Source organism: Hemicordylus capensis, chromosome 5 (genome assembly GCF_027244095.1).
Source record: "Hemicordylus capensis ecotype Gifberg chromosome 5, rHemCap1.1.pri, whole genome shotgun sequence".
Lineage (NCBI taxonomy): Eukaryota > Metazoa > Chordata > Lepidosauria > Squamata > Cordylidae > Hemicordylus > Hemicordylus capensis.
Window position 1 is genome coordinate 36875187 of NC_069661.1, and position 21087 is coordinate 36896273.

Below are 21087 nucleotides of genomic sequence, written 5' to 3' on the forward strand. Positions count from 1 at the left end.
TCAGCCACACACCCGTCCGGGCTTCCTTCAGTTGTATTCATCCTCCAAAATTGATGTGAGTGTTAAGACCTGGAGCTACCAGAACAGCATGTCTTTCTCTAGTACCATTAAATGACTTGCATTGTCCACAATTTACAAAACCTTAAAAAAAAAAAAAAATTAGGATGATGTTCTATTGTGGCACATAGGTGTGTGTGTGTATATATATAATTTAAGATTTCTTTACTTCATGAGCTGAGCTTCAGTGGTGGGGGAGCATTTTAAAAATCTTGTCTCTGGGCCCACTCCAACCTTGCTACACCCCTGATCATATGGGCTGGCTTTTGGCGGCAGTGGGGGAGGGATATCCTCCAAACTGGCCCAAATTAGGCTCCCCCCACCATAAAACTGTCAGCCCAAACAGACCATCTTGCTAAGAGTGCTCACACAATAACTGTGCATAATCCAAAATGCTGTGCACAGCAACATTTGCTAAAAAGAATGAACTTTGCTCTATTACTCATCTAGAAAACACTGTGACAACAATTCACATTAATCATGTTAATGTATAGCTAAGCCTAGTGTGAGTGGTGTAAGTGCGGGGTAAAGCATAACTGTAAGAAGAAAGTAACACTACCAAGTAACTATTATATAGAGATGGTAAATTATTCATTTCCAAACACAAGGACTCTGAGGTTAAAAATAGTTTTATTCTTTCAAATAAACAAGGAGTACTAGTCACTGGAAAATAACGGGTGTGCTATCAGAGCCACAAAGAAGGCAGATAACAATTGACAAAAATGTATGAAACCAGAAGGCTAAACTAAATATAACAGTTAAAAAAAAAAAATCAGTCATGATATACAGTTAATAAAGTTTTAAGTTGTATCATACAATTAATAATAAAAACTTCCAACACTGAATGTAACACAGTTTACCTCAGTGCACATATCTCTGACTGGATAAGGAGGTCACGTACAAATGGGAGCTGTGTGTGCCCTAGGCCCAGCCAACAGCCAGACCTGTGTGCATGCAGTCCATTTCTTCCCTTTCCTGAGAAAGAAGAAGAGGGGGATTGTATTCATCCCACCCCTTTCCAAAAAGCTGATTGGTGGCACACCTTTCTTTCTTTTTCTTTTAAAGAGGGATGGATGCACAGAGGTTGTTCCATGTGCATGGAACATGGTGGATCAGAATCCATGTCTTTCTTATTAAACCAAATGTATGGTCAAAGCCTTCATCTTGCTCTCAGAGGCTTGGTGGTGCTCTCTTTATAAAGGATGATACTTTTGAAATAATGCAATTCAGAACTGACACCTATTCATAATACTTTTGTGCATTTAGTGAGAAGCCACCTACCATATGGAAGAGCATTCAAATATCACACTATGTTTTATATTTCACATTATGATATTGGGGAGTTTACTTGTATTCTACCAAAGACAACCACAGGGCTCTGTGGTTGCCAGGAGCAGACACTGACTCGAGGGAACACTTTACCTTTTACTATATGATAGGTGTTTCTTTGGTTCTGCTAAGTTCAAGGGCAAGCCATTTTTTTTGTTTCTTAGTAGCACAGAGACTGCTTAGAACATCAAAATCTCCTTTCTTCGTCGGACAGCTGGTTTTTGCAGGTTCCCAGTCAATTGATTTTATCTGTTCTAGATTTGAATTTGAGACTTCTAAAGGCTAGACATTACTCAGATTTTTAAATTGACCCATCAGAGTGTGGAACAGTATATTACATCAGCCATTAAAACATGGGAAATTATTAATATCTCAATACTGAAAATTGAAATTTCAAACAGAAGAAGTCAGATCAGAGACACTTCAAACAAAGGATTAAATACTATCTTTCTATTATGGCTGCAAAACACAGTGCTCCAAAATTAAACCACATGTTAACTTCATCAGATTTTAAATTCATATACCCCTGGTCCAGTCATTTAGTCTAGTGAAAGCTTCTCTGGTACATGTACATTATATTTAATCTTCTGGACTTAATTGTGCGATGTCCACACACCCCCAGCTCTAACTATGCAATATATTTACATACAACCTGTTCTGCCAGAAAAAGTTGATAGGAATGTGCACTCCATTAAAAGATAAGTGAAATCCACACACTGATGCATATTTGGATGTGCAGCTGCCATGCACTTAGTTTCTAATCCAGCAAGTGACATGCTCCTAGAAGCATCACAGATCTCTTTAGCTAGACATGTGGTCAAGAGTATTGTTAAAGACATTCATAACTATTGCACACTTCCACTCACCCTTAAGAACACCCAACCCATACACTGTTGTTCTTATTTACAGAAAACTTGAATCCTTCATGTCCTGATCCTTTTGCAAGGCACTGTGTGATTTTCAGCACCAAATCCATTTTCTTGTCTGCAGGCGCTTCCATTGATATGGCTGAAATTTTCACTGATGCACTCCAATTGGGAGCTCCCATCAGTAGGCATCTGAAACAAATACATTGAATGAGCAAATACTTCCAATTAGCAGACATTTCATATTTTGGGGAATGGCCAGAAATATCTGTCACTCCTGGTTTACAGCCATGCAGCCTCTAAATTATCATTGTCAGTATACATGGTTCTTTACAGAGTCATATAAGCAAAAGTGAAGCCCTACACTGAAGAGTTTACAATTCTAAATTTAGATGGATTTGATGGCTGTATCCCTAGGGGGTGTGCAGGCCATGAAACCACAGAGAGAGGCGAGGCAAGGGAACAAACCAGCAAAGAGAGGGGAATGATGGAAAACCAAGAATACCCAAACTTACTTTTCTTTTACACTGAACACTTGTAGAAAGTCCATTTCTAGTTCTGATTCCAATTGCTTCTTCCAAATCTAGGGCAAGAAAAAAGGTTACCAGGTCCTCACTCAGAGATGTGCCAAGCCACTGAGCAAAGACTGCAGCTACCACATTTTGCCCCATTCCTCCACCAGATATCTCCTCACTTGCTGTGGACCAAAGTTAGAGACTTGCTTTCTACATAAACAAGTGGACATGGTTTGCAGGCCAGCAAGAAATTTTACCTGTGAGGAGCTCATCAATTTGATCAACAACAAACTTTGCATCTTCCATACTGAAGCACATGGGTGGCTTAAATTTCAAGATGTTTCTATAAGGTCCATCCGCACTTAGTAGAATCCTTCGTTCTTTCAGCCTGATTAATAGGAAAGATATGGAAAGGCCAAATTTATTTTTGAATCCAAGTTCGAGGTTGCCACGCAACATCTGATGTTTACATTGTAGTCTACTGCTTAAGAACTGGATTTTATGATTATGTGCGTATAATCCTTTTTGTACAAATTATTTGTAGAGGATCTCAGTTTTCAGTTGTGGAACTTTTTAAGAAAGTTGATAAAAGAATTTCACTGAATGCTCAAAAATTGATTGAGCTGCTGTATTAGATTATTGTTATTAAAGCTAAATGAACAAGCTTTAGCATATTAAATAAATGGACCAAGCAATCTTACAATCACAAGAATGAGAGACTGCCTATGCCAGGGGTTCTCAAACTACAACTGCCATCTTCCCCAGTCACAGTGGCCAAATATCTGGGGACCCAAGTTTGAGAACTCCTGGCCTATGCTAAATAAGACCAAAAGACAACATAGTTCACATTCTGGGTCCAACAGCGGTCAGCTCAATGCCAGGCCTCTAGGAAGCTCACAAGCAATGATGCAGGAAGGGAACAGCCTTCCTCAGTGTGTGGCTTCCATATTCCATAATGGCTGACCACAAAGTCTGGAAGCAGAAGCACATAAAAATCTTCATGTATAACTCCTAGGAAAAGGCAAGCCATGGGGACTTCTTCTACTAAGCCACTATTTATTGATTGATTTAAATTCCAGTATAGAGACTTCCAGCTTAGAAGCCTGTAAAACCTGAAGGGTGAAGATTATGTTAAACTTAAGCAAGCCAAGATGTTTACTTGTAGATTATATGCTGGGCTTCAGCAGTGGCAGGCGTTTTCTTCTGTCGGTCCTTCACTAGATCCACTCCAATGAACAAACCAACACCTCTAGAATGCAAGGAAAAGGGAAGAGAAATCAAAACTTACTGCTGTACAAATGATGCACCTCTCCAAGAGTTCTGCAATATAAGCAAAATGCAAACAGAAACTACATTTCATCCCAGCATATTTTAAAGTACTAGCTGATTCCATAACACTAAAAAGCTATTCTCACGAGATCCGCCCACCCAGAGCCGGAAGGAGGATTGTCTCTGGGGAAGTAAGTGCTTTTGGGCTTCCTCCCCGCAAAAAAGGGTAGCCTTCCTACTTGATCATGGGAGGAGCTTCTAAGGCTAGCTATCATCTAGGTAGTAAATCTGTGTCTTGCTGTACCATTTCAGACTGCAGTGAGGACTTGATTGAATGATCCTCTACCCCCCCCCCAAAAAAAAGGATCCTTCACTGAGAAAATGATGTCAGGGAGAAGGGTCCTAGCTTAGCCTCTACCCAAAATTCTAACTTTCTATGTGCAGGAGTTTTTTTTCATGGAGGAACATTCTATCATGTTACCACCTGCAGTTAGAAGGGATACAGCCACAGTACAGATGGCTATCTGTTTTCTACTTTTGAGAAATGCTTCTTTATAAGCTGTCAGTTTAGCTTGCTTAATCATCATCATCACCCCACAAATTGTTCTCCAGGCAGCTCACAACAAAGGATTAAAACATACAATAAAAACACATAATACATTAAGCCGTAACAGACTAGGTTATGATTTAATAAGATTGTTTAGATTAGTGTTGAATCTTATGAGTGGCAGAGGTACATGATGAGGCATGGTATCATAGGATTGGGCATACAGGTATATCTATAGATGGCATCTTTGATTAGAGTTGCCAGTATTAGAATAGAAGGAGCATTATGCAGAATTACAAACATTTTTTAAAAAATAGACATTCTGCAAAGCTTATACTACATCAGGGTTTCTGAAACTTGGGTCCCCAAATGCTGCTCAACTACAAAACCCACAATCCCCAGCCGCAATGGCCAAATAATAGTTCATTATTATTGTGTTCATTCTATGGACCTCAATAAACTAATTGATAGAGGATTGGTTGATTGATTCTTGTGTGCCTGTTCATGCATGCCCTGATCTTCTTCACCAGGGGCTTTGCTTACCTGAAGCTGAAGTTGCTTACCTGAGCTGTACAAATTGGTCACAAAGTGCTATGGTGGAACTGCTGTTGGAATCTGTTATTTAAAACCTCTGAAGTATGTATGCATCTTCCTACACAAAGCTCTGGATCAGAACATTATCTGGAAGCATTTTAACACAGTACTTTAATGGACCTACCTGACATCTCCCACCAGTGGATGTTTTTCCTTTTGCTCCTCCAGTAACTCAGTGAGGTAGTTTCCAACACATATGGCATTGCCTTGGAGATCTTCTTTCTCTATAATATCTAGCACAGTCAGACCAATTGCACAGGATACTGGGTTACCTCCAAACTGAAAGAAGGAATGGGTGGAAAAAGTGATTGCTTCAGTTATCTCCTTGGTACAAGAATTGCATGAATGCTGCCAGTCAGGCAAGGCTTGGCATTTGATTATTTCCTCAGGCAAATAAGATACAGGTCACAGATGATTTGCCAAACCATGATTTGTAGGATCATGAGCAAGATGTGTGTGTATGTGCTCCCATGTCCACTCCCCTTCCCTCCTCCTCTCATGGCCAGGGCTTGACTGCTTCCTTCCGCTTTGAATCGAACCAGTTATTTGAACTGGGAAACTGTGGCTTAAGTAATCCCTGCTAACCAGGATTGTAACCCACAGTTTGATCCTAGTTTGCAAGGATTGCTCAAACCACAGTTTCTTTATATTTATTTATTATATTTACACTGGCTGACATACTGTGCAATGTTACGCACATGGTGCAACTTAACATTTGTGCAGCTGCAAAAGGGTGTTGCTGCACAAGTGCAAAAATTGCACAAATGGAGTTGTGTGATTCCATTGTATATCATGGCTGCACAACTCCTTTTGCACTTTAACAACAGTGCTTTTGCACAACTGGGCAAAAGTTATGTTCCATGCACATAACGTTATGCAGTACATCAATCACCCTCTTTTTCAGCCAGGAAAATTGACTTCCCAAATTGACTTACAATTTAAATAATAACTAGCTGACCCCGCACAGAGCATCTGTGCGCTCTTTGGGGCCAGCTACCTCTTTCCCTGCACCTTCTGCCCCAGTCTCCGGTTGAGTGCTGCAGCAGGGCTGAGTTCCGCAGCCGTGGCCGCTGCCTCGCCTCCGTGGCCTGGTCCACCGCCAGCTCACCTCGGTGGCCAGGCCCGCTGTGGCGACCAATTCTCCTGGGTGCGCCTCAGCCTATCAGGTGCCTCCGCCGCCCAGCCAATCAGCTGGGTGCCAGGATGCACATTCCAAGACTCACCCAGGAGAATTAAATATATAGATTAACATGGTGTGTGTGTGTGTGTGTAACATAGGAAGCTGCCATATACTGAGTCAGACCATTGGCCTATCTAGCTCAGTATTGTCTACATAGACTGGTAGCGGCTTCTCCAAGGTTGCTGGCAGGAATCTCTCTCAGCCCTATCTTGGAGAAGCCAGGGAAGGAACTTGAAACCTTCAGCTCTTCCCAGAGCGGCTCCATCCGCTGAGGGGAATATCTTACAGTGCTCACACTTCTATGTGAGGGTGTTTAGGGAGGGGATCAACACATGACTAAACATGCACATGCAAACTACGTATTACAGCTGGACCAGATAACATTATAGTGTTAGAAAGGACACTCACAGTATTGAAATACTCTAGTCCAGAGGCACCAAAGGCTTCAGCAATCTCTCTCGTCGTAACTACACAAGACATTGGATGGCCATTGCCAATTGGCTTTCCCATGGTGACAATGTCAGGCACAAAGTCTTCACCCTGAAGCTGGAATCCCCAGAAGTGTTTCCCAACTCGACCAAAACCAACCTGCACTTCATCAGCTATGAAAACACCACCTGCTTTGTGGACAGATCTGAAAATTAAAAGGAACAGTTCAGTTGCTAACCATGAATTGGGTAATGCAAAACAAAAATAAAACAATGGGAAATCTGCACCAGACCATATGCTCTTTACAGCATTACCCAGAATATAGTTAGCTGGCCTGAATTTGCTCTGTGAGCCCACAGAAAGATCTGGGTGGGCTTGAGTCATCAAGATGTGGCCCAACACATAAAGAAGCACACAAGCCTCACTACACTTTCATGGCCAATCTACACTGAAGCACCTGGACATTTTTAGGATCATTTTCTAGTTTATGGCATTGAATATTACTTATTGTATTTCCCCCCATCATTTGGAGATAATTTAAGAAGTTGATAAAAAAGCATAAACAAATGTTCAGAAAAACCATGTGGTATATAGCCCTTGTAGGAGTGCTCAACTCCAGAATACAGGTATAGAATCTCAGGTTTGAACACTCTTCTTTCCCTATGGAAAGGTAGTATACCCAGGAGAAAGATTCTAATCTCAATTTCTCTTCTCACATATAATTTTTCCACATGTAAGATCTTTGTTTTCCCAAAGAGCAGCACTTAAACATGCCTCCACTTGCATTCGGAAACATTATAATGCTAAGGGCTGTGATGTACCATGCAATTTTTCTAAATGAGCACAGCAGCTCAGAATCACTGTGCAACAAGAAGCCGTGGTGTTCATTGCATATTTGGACCTCTTCAGCTGACCCAGTTTCATATGTATACCTCTGCAGTACTGTATTGAATGGCTTGCCAAAATCCATGAGGCAGGCCGTTCTTTTGTTACTAAGGGATATCTATTTTCTAAAAAAGAAAAAAAAATAGCTCCAACTCTTAGCTACTTAATATTGAAAGGACTAGAGACAAGACACACACAGCTATTCCTAAGGAACTAGAATGGATCTCTGCTTTTAGTCTCCTCCCACATCTGATTAACTCATTATTGTAGCCTGCTCTGCTAAGTAGAGTAGAACCCAATACAATCAAACCATTCTAAGCACTGTACATACTCTGCCACTTTCTGGAAGTAGCCTGCAGGTGGAATTACTTGGCCTCCACAACTCTGCATGGATTCAGCAATAAAGGCAGCAATCTAAGTAAGAGAAGATGACATAAGGACAATATTCTTCTGTCTACTTTGGGGGGGAAGTGCAAATGAGCACACAGTTATAGGAGTGAACCCACAAAAACAGGTGAGATACAAGGACAACTGGTATGGGCAGCTGTGATGCACCTTCAACAGAAAAAAACAAAAACTCATCAGGGGTGCCCAATTTTTCAGTGTCAGGGCAACAGCCCAGAGTAACTCTTGCAGATGTCAGCATAAGGCTGGTTATTGGCCTCAAGTCCAGAAAACAGTGGATTAGGCCTCATATACTTTGGTGGCCTAATGAAGGTTGATTAGGCCTTCAAAGTGCTCACTTGCAGACTACAAATGAGATAGCTGCATCCAGTTTGCCTGATGGATGATAAGGTTAATTGTTCTGATGAGTTTATTATTACTGAAAGTCCATATAGCAAGATCTGAATTGGCCAGATACTGCACAGTCCTTATCACTGTCATCACCCTGTTCCGGGGTGACTGATTCCATCCTTCTCCTGTGCTGAAAGGTTTAAAGAAAGGTAAGGCCTGATTCAAAGACGACGACTTTGATAGCGAACACATCAAGATGAGGCACTTGACAAAAGAAAGAGCCTACAGCTGACGTACTCCCAGTTGCTAGGAATAGAAACAAAAACAAACAAAAAAATGTATTATTTTGAATCAGGAATCGGTATCAGCAGATCAGATAGACTGGAACGTGAAGCTTACATTTTTCTGTCAGCAATATGCCTTTGTCCTCCCCCAAGTATGCCTGGAGCCAGCCCTATGTAACTGACTGCCTCCCACACTTTTTGTGCAGCCCTCCCTGAGCATCGTCAGGGTCCAGGTGAGCTGGGCAGTGCAGTCTTCCTGGAAAGAAGGTCGAGCGGTAACGTGTAAAGAAGCGCACACTATATTCGCAGAGGGACATTACAGCCAGACCGTAGGAGGCTCCCCATAGTCTGTGAAACGTTAGGACCGTGGCTGGCCACAGGATCTACGGCACCAAAACCTATGAAAAAGATATGCAAGAGGGGGGAGAAACAGAAAAAAGGGAGATAAAGATAAGGAAAAAGATAAACTATCCGTTAGTGGGTTTTTTAAAAAATCGCAGTAAGAAACTAAAGGCAGGGGTTGGACTCCTTTGGATTTTAAGATGGGAGGGGGGCATTATAAAAATACAGGTGGCACTTCTAAGTCATGAGCATCCTTCGGAATTGTGCAAATACAAAAAATGATCCTCTGCAAGCTTGTGTGTGTGTGGTTTTTATTCATATATAAATTACATTTTGATCTTATATTTCTAATCTTCAGTCTGTTGTGCTGTTTTATTGTACTTTTAATATGTTACATTAGAAAAATAATTACTACTACTAGCTGGCTCTACGCAAAACATCTGAGTCCTAGTTCTCCATCTCTTACCCCTCTCCAGACAATCCAGCTCCCTGCCCTGCCTCCCTCCTCCTTAATCTTCCCCCTGCCATCCAGGATGGCAGCAGAGGTGGCAAAACCTTCCCCACTCTCCCCCGCAACTTTCTCTCTCTCTCTCCCCCACTCTCTCCAAACTCTCTCTCCCCCACACACTCTCCCTCTCTCGATCTCCCTCATCTCTCAGCCTCCCCTCTCCCCTTCCCAGGGAGAGTGGCATTGCGGCAGCCCAGGTTGGCTCCTACCGCTGGCCTCCGTCGCATCGCCCTGCCGAGTTTCCTCATGAGGAGGATAGCCAATTTGGGCAGGAGAACGCACTGAGGGCCAGCCTCCATCACCCTGCTGTGTCTCCTCGTGAGGAGAACGGCCAAGCCAGGGCTTCCCTTATGGACTACATGGATGGCCCTCAGTGTGCTCTTCCACCCCCACTGTCCACCTCGTGAGGAGACTCAGCAGAGCGATGGAGGCCACTGCTCAATGTCTCTTCTTCTTTCTTCCTTGTTGCCACAGTGCCTCCTCCTCGGCCCTCCCTCCTCCTCTGCAGCTGCCCCTCTGTCCGCCGCTCAGCCCTGCTCCGTGCCTTCTCTCTCCTCTGGACAACTCTCACGAGATGTGCCACGTACCACAGGATGTGCGGCATACGTCCTAAGGCTTTTAAATATATAGAAGGTTTTTAAATATATAGATTCTTTATCAATAATTCATGTACAAAACTTTACGGAAGCTCAATGTGATTGGTTGAGCAATATAGTTTCCTCATTGTACAACATGATTGGTTGAGCAATACAATATCACCATTGTACAATATCGCTATTTGTACAAAATCACACTGTACACAGGAAATTGAGGCAAAGTGATACTGTTTTAAACAAAATCGCCCAACACACCCAGAGGAAAATGGGGATTGAAGCTTGTGTCTGAAGTCCAGATGCAAAATGGCATCCACTGATCATGCTGCCAGAGTACTACATGAAATTCTGACGAGCTGGGCTTTCATCCTTCCTAAAGAGTTTGAAGAGTTTCCTATGGATTGGATGTCATTACAATAAAGTATACACTACTGTGCTTCAGTACATTTTTACACTGGTGTAGAGGCTCTACACTGTTGCGCAATCTAAATGTCGCACAGTGTACAACTCCCATGGATATCAACAGGAGCTTGATGTGCTGATGGCCAAGAGAATCCCATTTTTTAAAAATTTACTCCTGGCATCTAATAGGATATCAAATTTTGAATGTATTTGTTCTCTTTTCTTCTTCACATAATCCTTGTAATTTGTATTGCTGCTTATGAGGGGGGCATCTTAAAAGCCCCCCAAATTATTGAATTGGGGGACACACCTTAAAATCCAAGAATCCGGTAAAAATGAAGGAATGTTCAATTATACAAAGTGGTTGAGGTCACCTATTCAGAAGGAGCATTTTTCAGTACAACATCTGAACAGACTCCCATTTTCCCACTATTTGCAGCAGTACATACCTTGCGGCCGTTCTTATGAGCCTCTTCAATAATTTTTTTCACATCATCAGCATAAGCACTTGCCGGATCTGGATGGTCCTCCCTGAACTTTCCTCTATAGATATCTGGAGAAGGAGCCTAAAACACAACAAGAGGGAAAACCTTTGAAAAGTACATTTTTACATATGCTGTCCCTAACATTCTTTCTCCAATAACAAACCATCTGTGGTCCACATTCTCTGCAGGCTTATAAGAGTGGAGCAAGAGCTCCACCCTTGCAGGAAGCCAGGACATTAGCTGTGCTGTAGATTTGCTTCGCCTACTGTGGACAGGAGGATCAGGAAGTGATCACCCTCCCTAGGGCTACAGAATGTGGTTCCCTGTCTTTAAAAGTTTGTATTTCATATGATGCGTGCCTATATATGATTATACAGACTTACATAAGACATGTTGAACTTTTCAGCAAATAATAAATGGTATATTACAGGCAAGTTGAGACCCTATATCTATTATATACTGTATTTTGAAGTTTGTTTGTGGATTTGTTTGTGGAAAATAAAGTCATGTGACCTGATTACCAACAGATACCCAATTTTGCATATGCAATCCTGCCACTTAAATTAGCTGAATGCCCTAGTTTCTGCACCAGAATATGCTGGGTGGGGAGTTTAAATAATTTTTTGGAGGGGGGGTTAGCAGAAATGCTAAATAATAAGCAGATTTTAACTGTTATTGTTCTCAGATTTATTAACTCTCAATAACCTGTTCGATAATTCAAAAACAGCATCATGCCCAAGAGAAGCAGAAGATCTTTCTCAGATTTCAAATTTACTATGATTCAAATTTACCATATATGGTCATTATTCAATAAAACTAGCTGGACTGGACACAGAGCATCTGCGCCTCCACTGGCCTGCCTCTTCCCGCCGGCCCACCTCTCCCCATCCCCCAGTGTCTGGCTGGCAGGCCAGCCCGCTTCTTCTCCGCCCCGCCAGCGGTTTCTGGCAGGCCAGCCGGAAAGCCGGCCCACCACCTCCTCCTGCCTGTCCACCAATTCCCAGTGGCCAGGCCACTGCCTGCTCCCACTGACCGGCCCACCACCTGCTCCCACCAGCTGGCCTGCCGGCGGCCAGCATCCCTATTTTCTCCCCCGTCCCCAATCGGCAGCTGCTTGCGAACTCTCACGAGAGCTGCCACACATGGGATTAGCGATGGATACGCCTAGTAGAAATAAATGTATAGATAAATAGTGTTTGAAGTTGAGATTGTACAAATGTCAAACTGTTCTTTTAATTCCACCAACCACTCCCCACCTCTGAAGGAGGGCGGGGGGCTCACCACCTTTTGTCTCAGGGCCCACTCTGACCTTGCTATGCCCCTGGTCTTTGGCTTTTTGACTATCAGAGCTACAAACCAGTGACAGACTCAGATCCCTACTTGCATATAGGTGGGGTTAGGGAAATACAGGGAAAGCTGTGCATTATTTGCATGTGATTGGCCAACATACATTTTGTGCACTTCAATACCAAATATCAATAAGCAGGATGTTATCTTGTAAGAAGCATCTCTGTGCTTCAGCCTCAGATGCACACCATCTTTAAAAACAAACAAACAAACAAACAAACAAACAAAAACTTGGACAGCAGCTCCCAAAGTAGCAATTAAATGGGAGAAACATATGCTAGTGAAAAAGCAATGCATCTGATGAAGAGATTAGTAGTGGAACTGAAACCATTAGTACAAGGGAATTTTAAAAAAACCAAAACACAACAACTAGGAAAGGAAAAATGCCCCCTTTTACACAGTAGGATGTCAGGACTGCTTTCCTTAGCAGTGGCAGCACTGGCATTAATCCAGACTAGAAGATAGTGACTGTGCTACTTTCAGGCCAATTTGGCACAAACCCAGATCAACAGCTGTTACCAGAGGACTGCACTATTTGTGGGGGTGGTATTGTATAAATGGTTTCCAGGCATCTACTCTTGAGCCATAACCTGGGTCACCTTGATGTGAGTTGAACATAGATGCATGCTAAGCCATTTACTGAGCAAACATGGTAGTAAAAATCCAGCACAGCAATAAGATTATAACCAAGCACACTGGTTATAAAAATACTCACCACGTGTACAAACTCCTTTTTGCCTTCTTTCCCCAGTTGATTAAATTTGTACGGACTGATGTCTATCAAGGAGGTCACATGGCCATGATAAGCACTAAAATAGGAGATGAGTACAGAGTGACTCTTCCGTTGTACATGCCTGCCTCTGCTGAACAGTGGCAAGTCAGTTTTGCACACTTTGATCTGAAGCATCAGTCAAGATAGTTCCGTTTGTGTGTGTGGTGTCATTACTTCAGCAGACTGAATGGTACTTCAAAATGTAATTTTAATTATTAAACTACAAATACTGATGTGTTACAATCAATAGAATATGGGCTGTTTGGTTTTTTTTAGCATGACAAAACTAGTTCAAATGCCATCCCCTACCTCAATTTTTTCATATAAATGATTTACTTAAAATGGAGATTGCATAATCAAAAATAAAAGGAAAGAGACTTGTTAAACTACTGGAATTCGTGAAAATATTTTATTACAGGGGTTCCCAACCTGCAGTACTCCAGATGTTGCTGAACTACAACTCCCATCATCCCCAGAAATAATAGGTTGTAGTTAGTGATGAGAGTTTATACAATCTGAAGAGAAACCAGAGTACTGTATAGTGATGGGAATTGTAGTTCAACATCTGGAGTCCCGCAGGTTGGGAACCCCTGTTTTATCACATTGATCAAGAGACCCCTGTGTGCAGATCTGGATGCACGTGTATCTTCTGTACACATAGGGGGTCAATACATTTTAGTGCACAAAAGAATGGAGGGACAGATCAGTGACCACCACAGATATAAACTAGCACCCAACACAAGAAGCTCCATGTATGCATCAGATGGCACCTGGAGCACATGTGGGGCTCGGAGTGCCTGACTGCAGAAACAATGGCAGCTATTGTTTCTGTTGTTGTCCATCTGTCCAGTGTTGCAAGCAGCTGATCTCATTCATATGTTTTATCCTACATACTTACTGATCAAGGGTAATCACATCTTGGTGGCCGCTGTACTGCCGAGCCAGGCGCAAAGCAAGGTCATTAGCTTCAGACCTGCAAAAGGATATGCAAAGCAATTAAATGGATCATTGTAACAGTAATGCTGCATCATGAACCAGCTCTTTAAAGCCAATAATTTGAACACAAAATACCGTAGATGTTTTTAGAGATAATTCCTAGAAACAATTAACACCATAGCTATCTTTTGCACAGATTAGGGTGCTATCTGGTTTTGAGAATACATGTTGAACATGGGACAGGATTCTCTCCTGGTATCAAAACCAAGGAGCTGCATACACCTATACACTCACACCAAACTGGTAGAAATAGGCACCAGGTCCAGACCTTTGCACATGTGTACATAAACACAACAGCACAAAATCTGCTCTGGACACAAAATATCAAATTTTTGAGAAACTCAATTTTCATTTTTATTCGTGACCTTGATGACTGCCAAGGAAAATGTGGTAGCATTTCAGATAGTGAAAACCATCCCTTTATGCAGGATATATGCACAGGATTTTCCAGTGTACACATATAGCATTCCCTGTTAATAAAAGTGGCTGGAGGATACCCTGCCAGCACAGAGTTCCGTACACACATTGAAGCTTGTGAGCTGTAGGCATCGATCTGCTCTGGAGAGCCATGGGAGTAACAAAAGGCTATCATGTTATACATTATTATGATGATTATTTTAAAAATATGTATATATCACATTTCACCAATAAAGTTCTCAAAGTGGTTTACAAAAGAAAATGGAAGGTGGTTCTCTGTCCATGTTATCACCACTTAGGTACTGTTATCTTAGGCACAATAAATTGCAGTGGTGGGAGCTGTAGTTCAGCACCAGTTGGAGAGCCAAGGTGGCCTACCCCTCTGTTTATGGTGCCGTAAGATGTTTTTGCTACCACAGACTAACATGGCTCCCTCTCTGGTAATCAGTCAATGTAATTAAGAGAGATAGATCTTGCCTTTCAGTTTGTCAACATTCCCAAGGTTATTTCCAAATTAGGAAGAAAATAATGCAATATTAAAATGGCAGGGGGGGGGTACTCCATAAAAAGCCAAAAGGCAGCATAGGTCAATACAATAGAAAAGCCCTAATGGAATCCAAGAAAAAGCAGTAAAAAGCCCAAATCAAAGTTCAGTTTAAAATGCAAGCCAATAAAATAATTTTATCCAGGTGCTAGAATGGAAAGATTTGGTGCTGGGCAAACATCCCTAGTGAGGAGTTCCATTAAGTAAGATGCCACCAAAAAAGGGGTCCTTTCACCCACTGTCACCTGCTTAACCTTCAAAGGTTAAAGGTGTAGAAATCAGAAGATGCATGGAGGGAATCTGCAGCAGTAAGAGAATTATAGTGAAGTGCAAAGAACAAGCAGACAATTCAAGCACCTCACATAATTGTCTGTAATGGAAACTGCTAACCTGGAGAAATCCTGAGAAAGTCCTAGATTTGTTAACCCGACCCTTTCTTCTTCCCCCAACCTTAAAACTTAAAATAAACTAGTTTCTAAGGATAAAACGAAGAGCAATGAGAATACCAAGTTCTTCAGTCATACCCAGAATTCACAAAGTAGCAAACGGAGAGTGCCTCTGGTAGGGTTGCAGTCAGGCGTTTAGCATACTGGACCAGGTTGTCATGCAGGAATCGAGAATTAGTGTTGAGCAGCTCCATCTGTTTCACTGCAGCCTTGATCACATCTGGATGGCTGTGTCCGACTGAAGAGGAACAAGTACCAGAAAGTCATTGTCAGTGGATTCCAGGAAGAGAACTGTGAAAACACACCCCAAATCACAAGCTAGATGTACACACAAACGGCATGCGCCAAACCAGAAGTGAATCTATTAAAAGCAGCTGTGAGGATCCCCAATCCTGAATGGGGCCATGGGTTTGTTGGGGAGGTTAAGTCTTTCCCCATGTGTCATTTCTCACAGAAAATCATCCTTCTGAAACACCAATCTGCCTTCAAATTTTCAGGAAATCACCACTCCGAGGCAAATAGCCACTTCAGAAGGGCAATTTTTGGCAGGAAAATTGTGTGAAGGGAGAACATTAACCGCCACCGCCCCCACAATGCTGCAGTCCTGCTCAGCTTTCAGAGCCCCTTCAGCTGTTCATTATGAAATAAGACACATTTCTGATTTGGAGCATGTTTCTATAGCATATATTTGCATGTAAGTCTATACTGACCTCTCTGAACCTTGAACAAATTTTAAAATGGGAGCTCTAAAGAACACCACCATCCTGTAGCAGGTCTTACCATGCGCCACATTGTTAATGCAGTCCAAGTATTTTTCTCCATTCTCATCAAACATATACTGTCCACGAGCATGCACAATCTTAATGGGATCCTTGGCAAAGAAGACCTTGCACGATGGCCTGAAATGTATGAAAAGGCATGGTTTTAGATCAGATCAACTCAACTGACTTATTGGGACCCTTAGGCATCAAAACTGAAATGCAGAGTACCCATGACTTTATATCAGGGGTTCTCGAGCATAATGCCTCTACATGTGGGGATAAATGAGTAGTCTGAATCTCATCAAGTTTAAACAAGGCTGAATTCACACATGCGCACAGATTGCTTCAGGGCTGACACTTCAGTTGAAGACTTGCAAGAGAGGAACAACAATCCGACGGCAAATGCCAGAGAGAGAGCTTGTATATCACTTGACACAATCTGGAATAGTGCATGTCAAGAGAGGCAGATCACATAGTCAGCTGCATGTCACTGAATGATAGGTCATCAAGTGATGAGACACTGAGCTGGCTCAAATGTAATGCTAAACTGTAGTACGGGCACGATGAGAACAAGCTTTCAAGGATCCTTGGAACCATGTGCTCTCTCCCTCCCGCACAGCCATTTCCCTTTTTTTTTCATTTGAAGCTAACCATCGTAACCATCCTGCAAACCATAGAATGGAAACCAGTTTGATGTTAAGTTTCTGTTATACTCTGTTCTGTTATACTCTTGCCAACAGTTCTGTTATACTCTTGCCAACAGTGTCAACAGTGAAGGAATAATAAAAACGCAATCATTTTACCTGAAGGTATTTGATTATAAATGAGAGCTTTGAGGAGCTATGTATTTGATTTTCCATACATCCTCTGGACCTACCCCCATGGACCTCCAGGGGCTCCATAGACCCCAGGTTAAGAATCCCTGGCATAAAGTAATGCACAGAGAAAGGAGAGGAGAAAATGCAGTGAAGGACTGAATTTCTATTAAATTTTTCAGGGAGCAGCAAATGCAATGTTTTAATCCCCAAACTCTGCCTTCTGGTGTTTTCAGTTGGATCCCAGGTATACTTGGCTGGGAAGATTACTGGTTTGCAACATGTATGCCAAAATAGCTTATCTGGCATAAGGCTAAAACAACCCAGAGCAGGCAACATCTCTAGAGCTTGTGCAAAACTTTTCTCCTCTTTGGAGCACAGAAGCCTGAGTTACACAACACCCAGTGCTCACTTGGTTATGCAAGGCTTGCACGTACAGTGTAGATAGACAGTTACACAACCTTACGTGCCAAGAGCAACACTGGAATCTCACACTCACTTGGCTAATGCGACTCACAGCACATGCATCTCTCTCTCTGCACTTGTCAAAGTTTCCTTGGGAAGGTCAAACACTGATCCACCTCCCCTGGCTGTTAATCTGACTATTTATACAGGGGTCAGGTCAGGTCAGAGAAGTCCTATGCACAAAGACAAGGAAACATTTTAGAGCTGCCTGATGGGCCTTTACTTTCAGCCAAGCTTGCTTTCCCCTGGAGCATCAGAGTTTCAAGGAACCAAATGGGTATCCTTGTGCCTGTGACAGGGCTTTCTCAGAGGACAAAGCAAAGAGGAAACTGTAAGTGTCTTTAAAAGTGTAGTTTCTATGTAAGCTTTATGCTTACATTCATTCTAGAAGGCTTTCTTTTTATTACATTAAAATGAGCCCCTTTAGCAGGTATTAATAAAAAAATAAAGTCAACAAAAATTGGGGTATTTCCAAACAACAACAACAACAACAAAAACATGATCTACCAAAGTTAAGTTCTTCTAAAATTGCAATCTTATGCTCTCTAAAATCACAATCCTATACACGCTCTATTATGAAGACCCAGTGGGACTTAATGTATTTATGATAGCTCAATGGAGCAAATATTGAGCCTTTCAGAACACATGGCAATTCAGAGGTATACAATTTACACTCTTGTATAGAAATTTGAATTTTTAAAGCAATCCCAAAAATTGTGAAGATTTTTCTTTTTTCAAATAATTTTTGTGAATTTTTCCAAGGGGGTTACCAGTTCGGGCACGGGTGGGGGGGGGAAATACCAAGGGAGAAACAGTAAGGGACAGCGTGAATTTCTGGGTGGGTGAACTGTGACCCACATGTTAGATTTCTGAAAGGGACATGGGGACGCAGTTCAGAAGGACTACTTTTCAAGGCCGGGCGGCTTGCCCACTCTTGCCTTATTTCAGACTGCCCGCGCGATCCACCTGTAACCTCACATATCCCATAGTCAGTGAGGACCATAGCCAGATCTTTGGAGCTTCGCGTTTGCCCGCCGAGTGTGTTTGGTCTCCCTGGGTTCACTTCACAATTTGATCCGGTTCTAATCGCCATCGCCGGGATCTCCGCTGCAGCAAGCTGATCTGTGACTGTTGCAGGGCAGTCCTCCGATCCCCTCCAGAGAGAGTCGCCCCGACTCAATTTCTACGGGGATCGCTTAGAGTCGTGATCCTCCTCCATATGGGACTTCTTATAATACCAGCCACGTGTGAATGTGTGGAGAAGTTTTTTCTCCTGCTCGAAATGGATTTTCCTTGGGGAGAGGGAGCAATTTCAGGGCGCCGCGGGGGCAGAATCTGGGAGTGGGTGTTGGCGGCGGGGAGGGGGGCGATTCCCCTGGAGCGCTTGGATGCCTTCCCTGAAGAGCTGGTCTTGTGGTAGCATCGGATGAAGTGTCCCCTTTGCTAAGCAGGGTCCACCCTGGTTTGCATTTGAAATCAGCACTGAGCACTGTAAGATATTCCCTTTAGGGGATGGGGCTGAAGATTCCACGTTCCCCCCCTGGCATCTCCAAGATAAGACAAGATTTTTAAAAAAATATTTTATAGGACAAGATTTTTTATTGAACCAACAAACTACCAAAGCATACAGTACGTTGCCAAAGCACAATTATATACAAAGTGGTTGTAGGGCTGAGAGAGACTCCTGCCTGCAACCTGGGAGAAGCAAGCTGCTGCCAGTCTGGGTAGATAATACAGAGCTAAATGAATGATCGACTCGGTATAAGGCAGCTTCCTATGTTCCTTTTTGCTGGGCTCCCCCAGAAGCCTGGCTTGGCCCCTGGCTTACCCGATGTGCTTCCTCCGCAGCTCCAAGGTCTCTGTCTTGCTGTAGATCTCCGTCATGCCGGCTCGTGGGCGGGTACTCTGCCGCTCTGCAACCACTTGGGTCTCGCTCTGTGCCGGCCCTGGCAAGGGGCATCTTCCTTTTATTACACACGCCCAGCTTCTGCCGCATGCCAAGCCCCGCCCCCTCCTGCCCTCTGATGTGCTAGACAACGGCGCCCCCCCCCCCCGCGGGCCGCCTGTCCATCCCTGCCTGATGTGCTACTCCTTCCCTCTCCACTCCACCCTTGGCTGCGCGTAGCCTCTGGCTTTGCTGTGCCAGTGACTGTTATGTTTTCTTCCTACCAGTCTAAACTTGGTTCCTAGTTGTTGTCGTTGTCCTCTTCTTCCTTCTAGACAAGCGCTCCCCCCGCCACCTCAGACAATTAGCTCGCCCCCCCACCTGCTCTCAATCTTGCATTAGAAAGTGGTCATTAAAAAAAGAAGGCTGCAGAGCGAAGCATGCTTGAAGATTAACTCCTTCAAAATCTTTTTATTTAGAAAAGAAATGCTTTGGATGGACGTGTTGATGTAAAATATACCGCTTTCTTGCTCAGAGATTTAACATAGGGGGCAAAGCCCCGCCCCCACCCCCAGCAAAATGCCCCTTGCCCCGCCCTCTATATATTTACACACACAGAAACAACGCTGAACTAGATGGACCAATGTTCTGACTTGGTAAAAGGCAGCTTCTTATGTTCCTAATTATCACCACACACTTCCATACTTACAATAGGTACCCCAAAGCAATGTACCAAATCTGAAAGTTGTGATATTCCAGCAAAAGAAAAGTTCCAAAGGGAGACTCCACACTGTGAAGCGGCTGTTTGGAAAGCATTTGAAGATTCAATGCTATCAGAGAGAGTTGGGCTGAATACAGCCTGGGAGTGTGGTGAGTGAACTACAGAAAGTAATGGTCACCCTTTTTTTTTTGGTCTTTATGTATATTGCTTTGCCATTTCATTGTCAGTTAGAGTGATTGACATGCACCCTGATGGCTTTTGACTGGATCTCATTATCTGCTTTGTCAATTCATTCTTCCACTCTGAATCTTTGATCCTTTTGACTGGATCTCATTTTCACTTGTGTTCTCTGCATGGGTCACACCTATATCTTGCATTGCTGGGCCTTGTAGCCTAACTTCATAATTACCCCCCATCTCCCTTCTGTGTATCTCTGTAAACAGGACATATCTGCCAGATGAAAACAATGTTCCATGCATCTGACATAGTGAGCGCTGACCTATGAAAACTTATGCCACAATAAATATGGCAGAACTTTGAAGATTGTTTGAAAGGTAGACACCCCTGCTAACTGAACAAAGAGTGGTGGTTCTCTTATATTTGACAGGCAGAGAGCAACTGGCCCTCTCAAACACCACCCCTCCAATCAGTTCCTCCAATGGCTGTTGTTGGTCTGTTTCTTTTTAGACTGTGGACCCTTTGGGGACAGGGAATAATCTTATTAATTTATTATTTATTTTTCTATGTAAACTGCTTTGGAAACTTTTGTTGAAAAGTGGCATACAAATAGTAGGAGGAGGAGGAGGATTGGGGGAAAAGTACAATAGAACTTGCTGTTGTTTGTGCACCAACAAAATAAGAAGGCCCTCCCTCTAGGATTATTCATAGATTAGAAATC

At 42.9% G+C, this 21087-nt stretch overlaps 1 protein-coding gene across 1 annotated transcript; it reads right to left on the reverse strand.

The window, feature by feature from the left end:
* Positions 1 to 670: 670 nt before the first annotated feature.
* On the reverse strand, positions 671 to 19542 carry ETNPPL (ethanolamine-phosphate phospho-lyase). The gene is made up of 13 exons (XM_053256802.1): positions 19412 to 19542; positions 16323 to 16441; positions 15621 to 15780; positions 14038 to 14112; positions 13083 to 13176; positions 10985 to 11101; positions 8003 to 8085; positions 6766 to 6991; positions 5302 to 5456; positions 3927 to 4016; positions 3025 to 3155; positions 2768 to 2835; positions 671 to 2444 (listed from the first exon to the last, which is right to left on the reverse strand). The coding sequence occupies exons 1-13, from the start codon at positions 19465 to 19467 to the stop codon at positions 2310 to 2312; spliced, it is 1509 nt and encodes a 502-aa protein (XP_053112777.1). The 5' UTR covers positions 19468 to 19542; the 3' UTR covers positions 671 to 2309.
* Positions 19543 to 21087: the final 1545 nt, after the last annotated feature.

What these genes read in the sequence shown, in the direction of transcription:
- ETNPPL (XM_053256802.1), bottom strand. Translation starts at nt 19,467, where the DNA reads ATGACGGAGATCTACAGCAAGACAGAGACCTTGGAGCTGCGGAGGAAG. An exon ending in AAAAGGAGTTTGTACACGTG is followed by an intron (nt 11,102 to 13,082) that starts GTGAGTATTTTT and finishes GTTGTGTTTTAG; the next exon opens with GCTCCTTCTCCAGATATCTA. An exon ending in GACTAGAGTATTTCAATACT is followed by an intron (nt 5,457 to 6,765) that starts GTGAGTGTCCTT and finishes TCCTTCTTTCAG; the next exon opens with TTTGGAGGTAACCCAGTATC.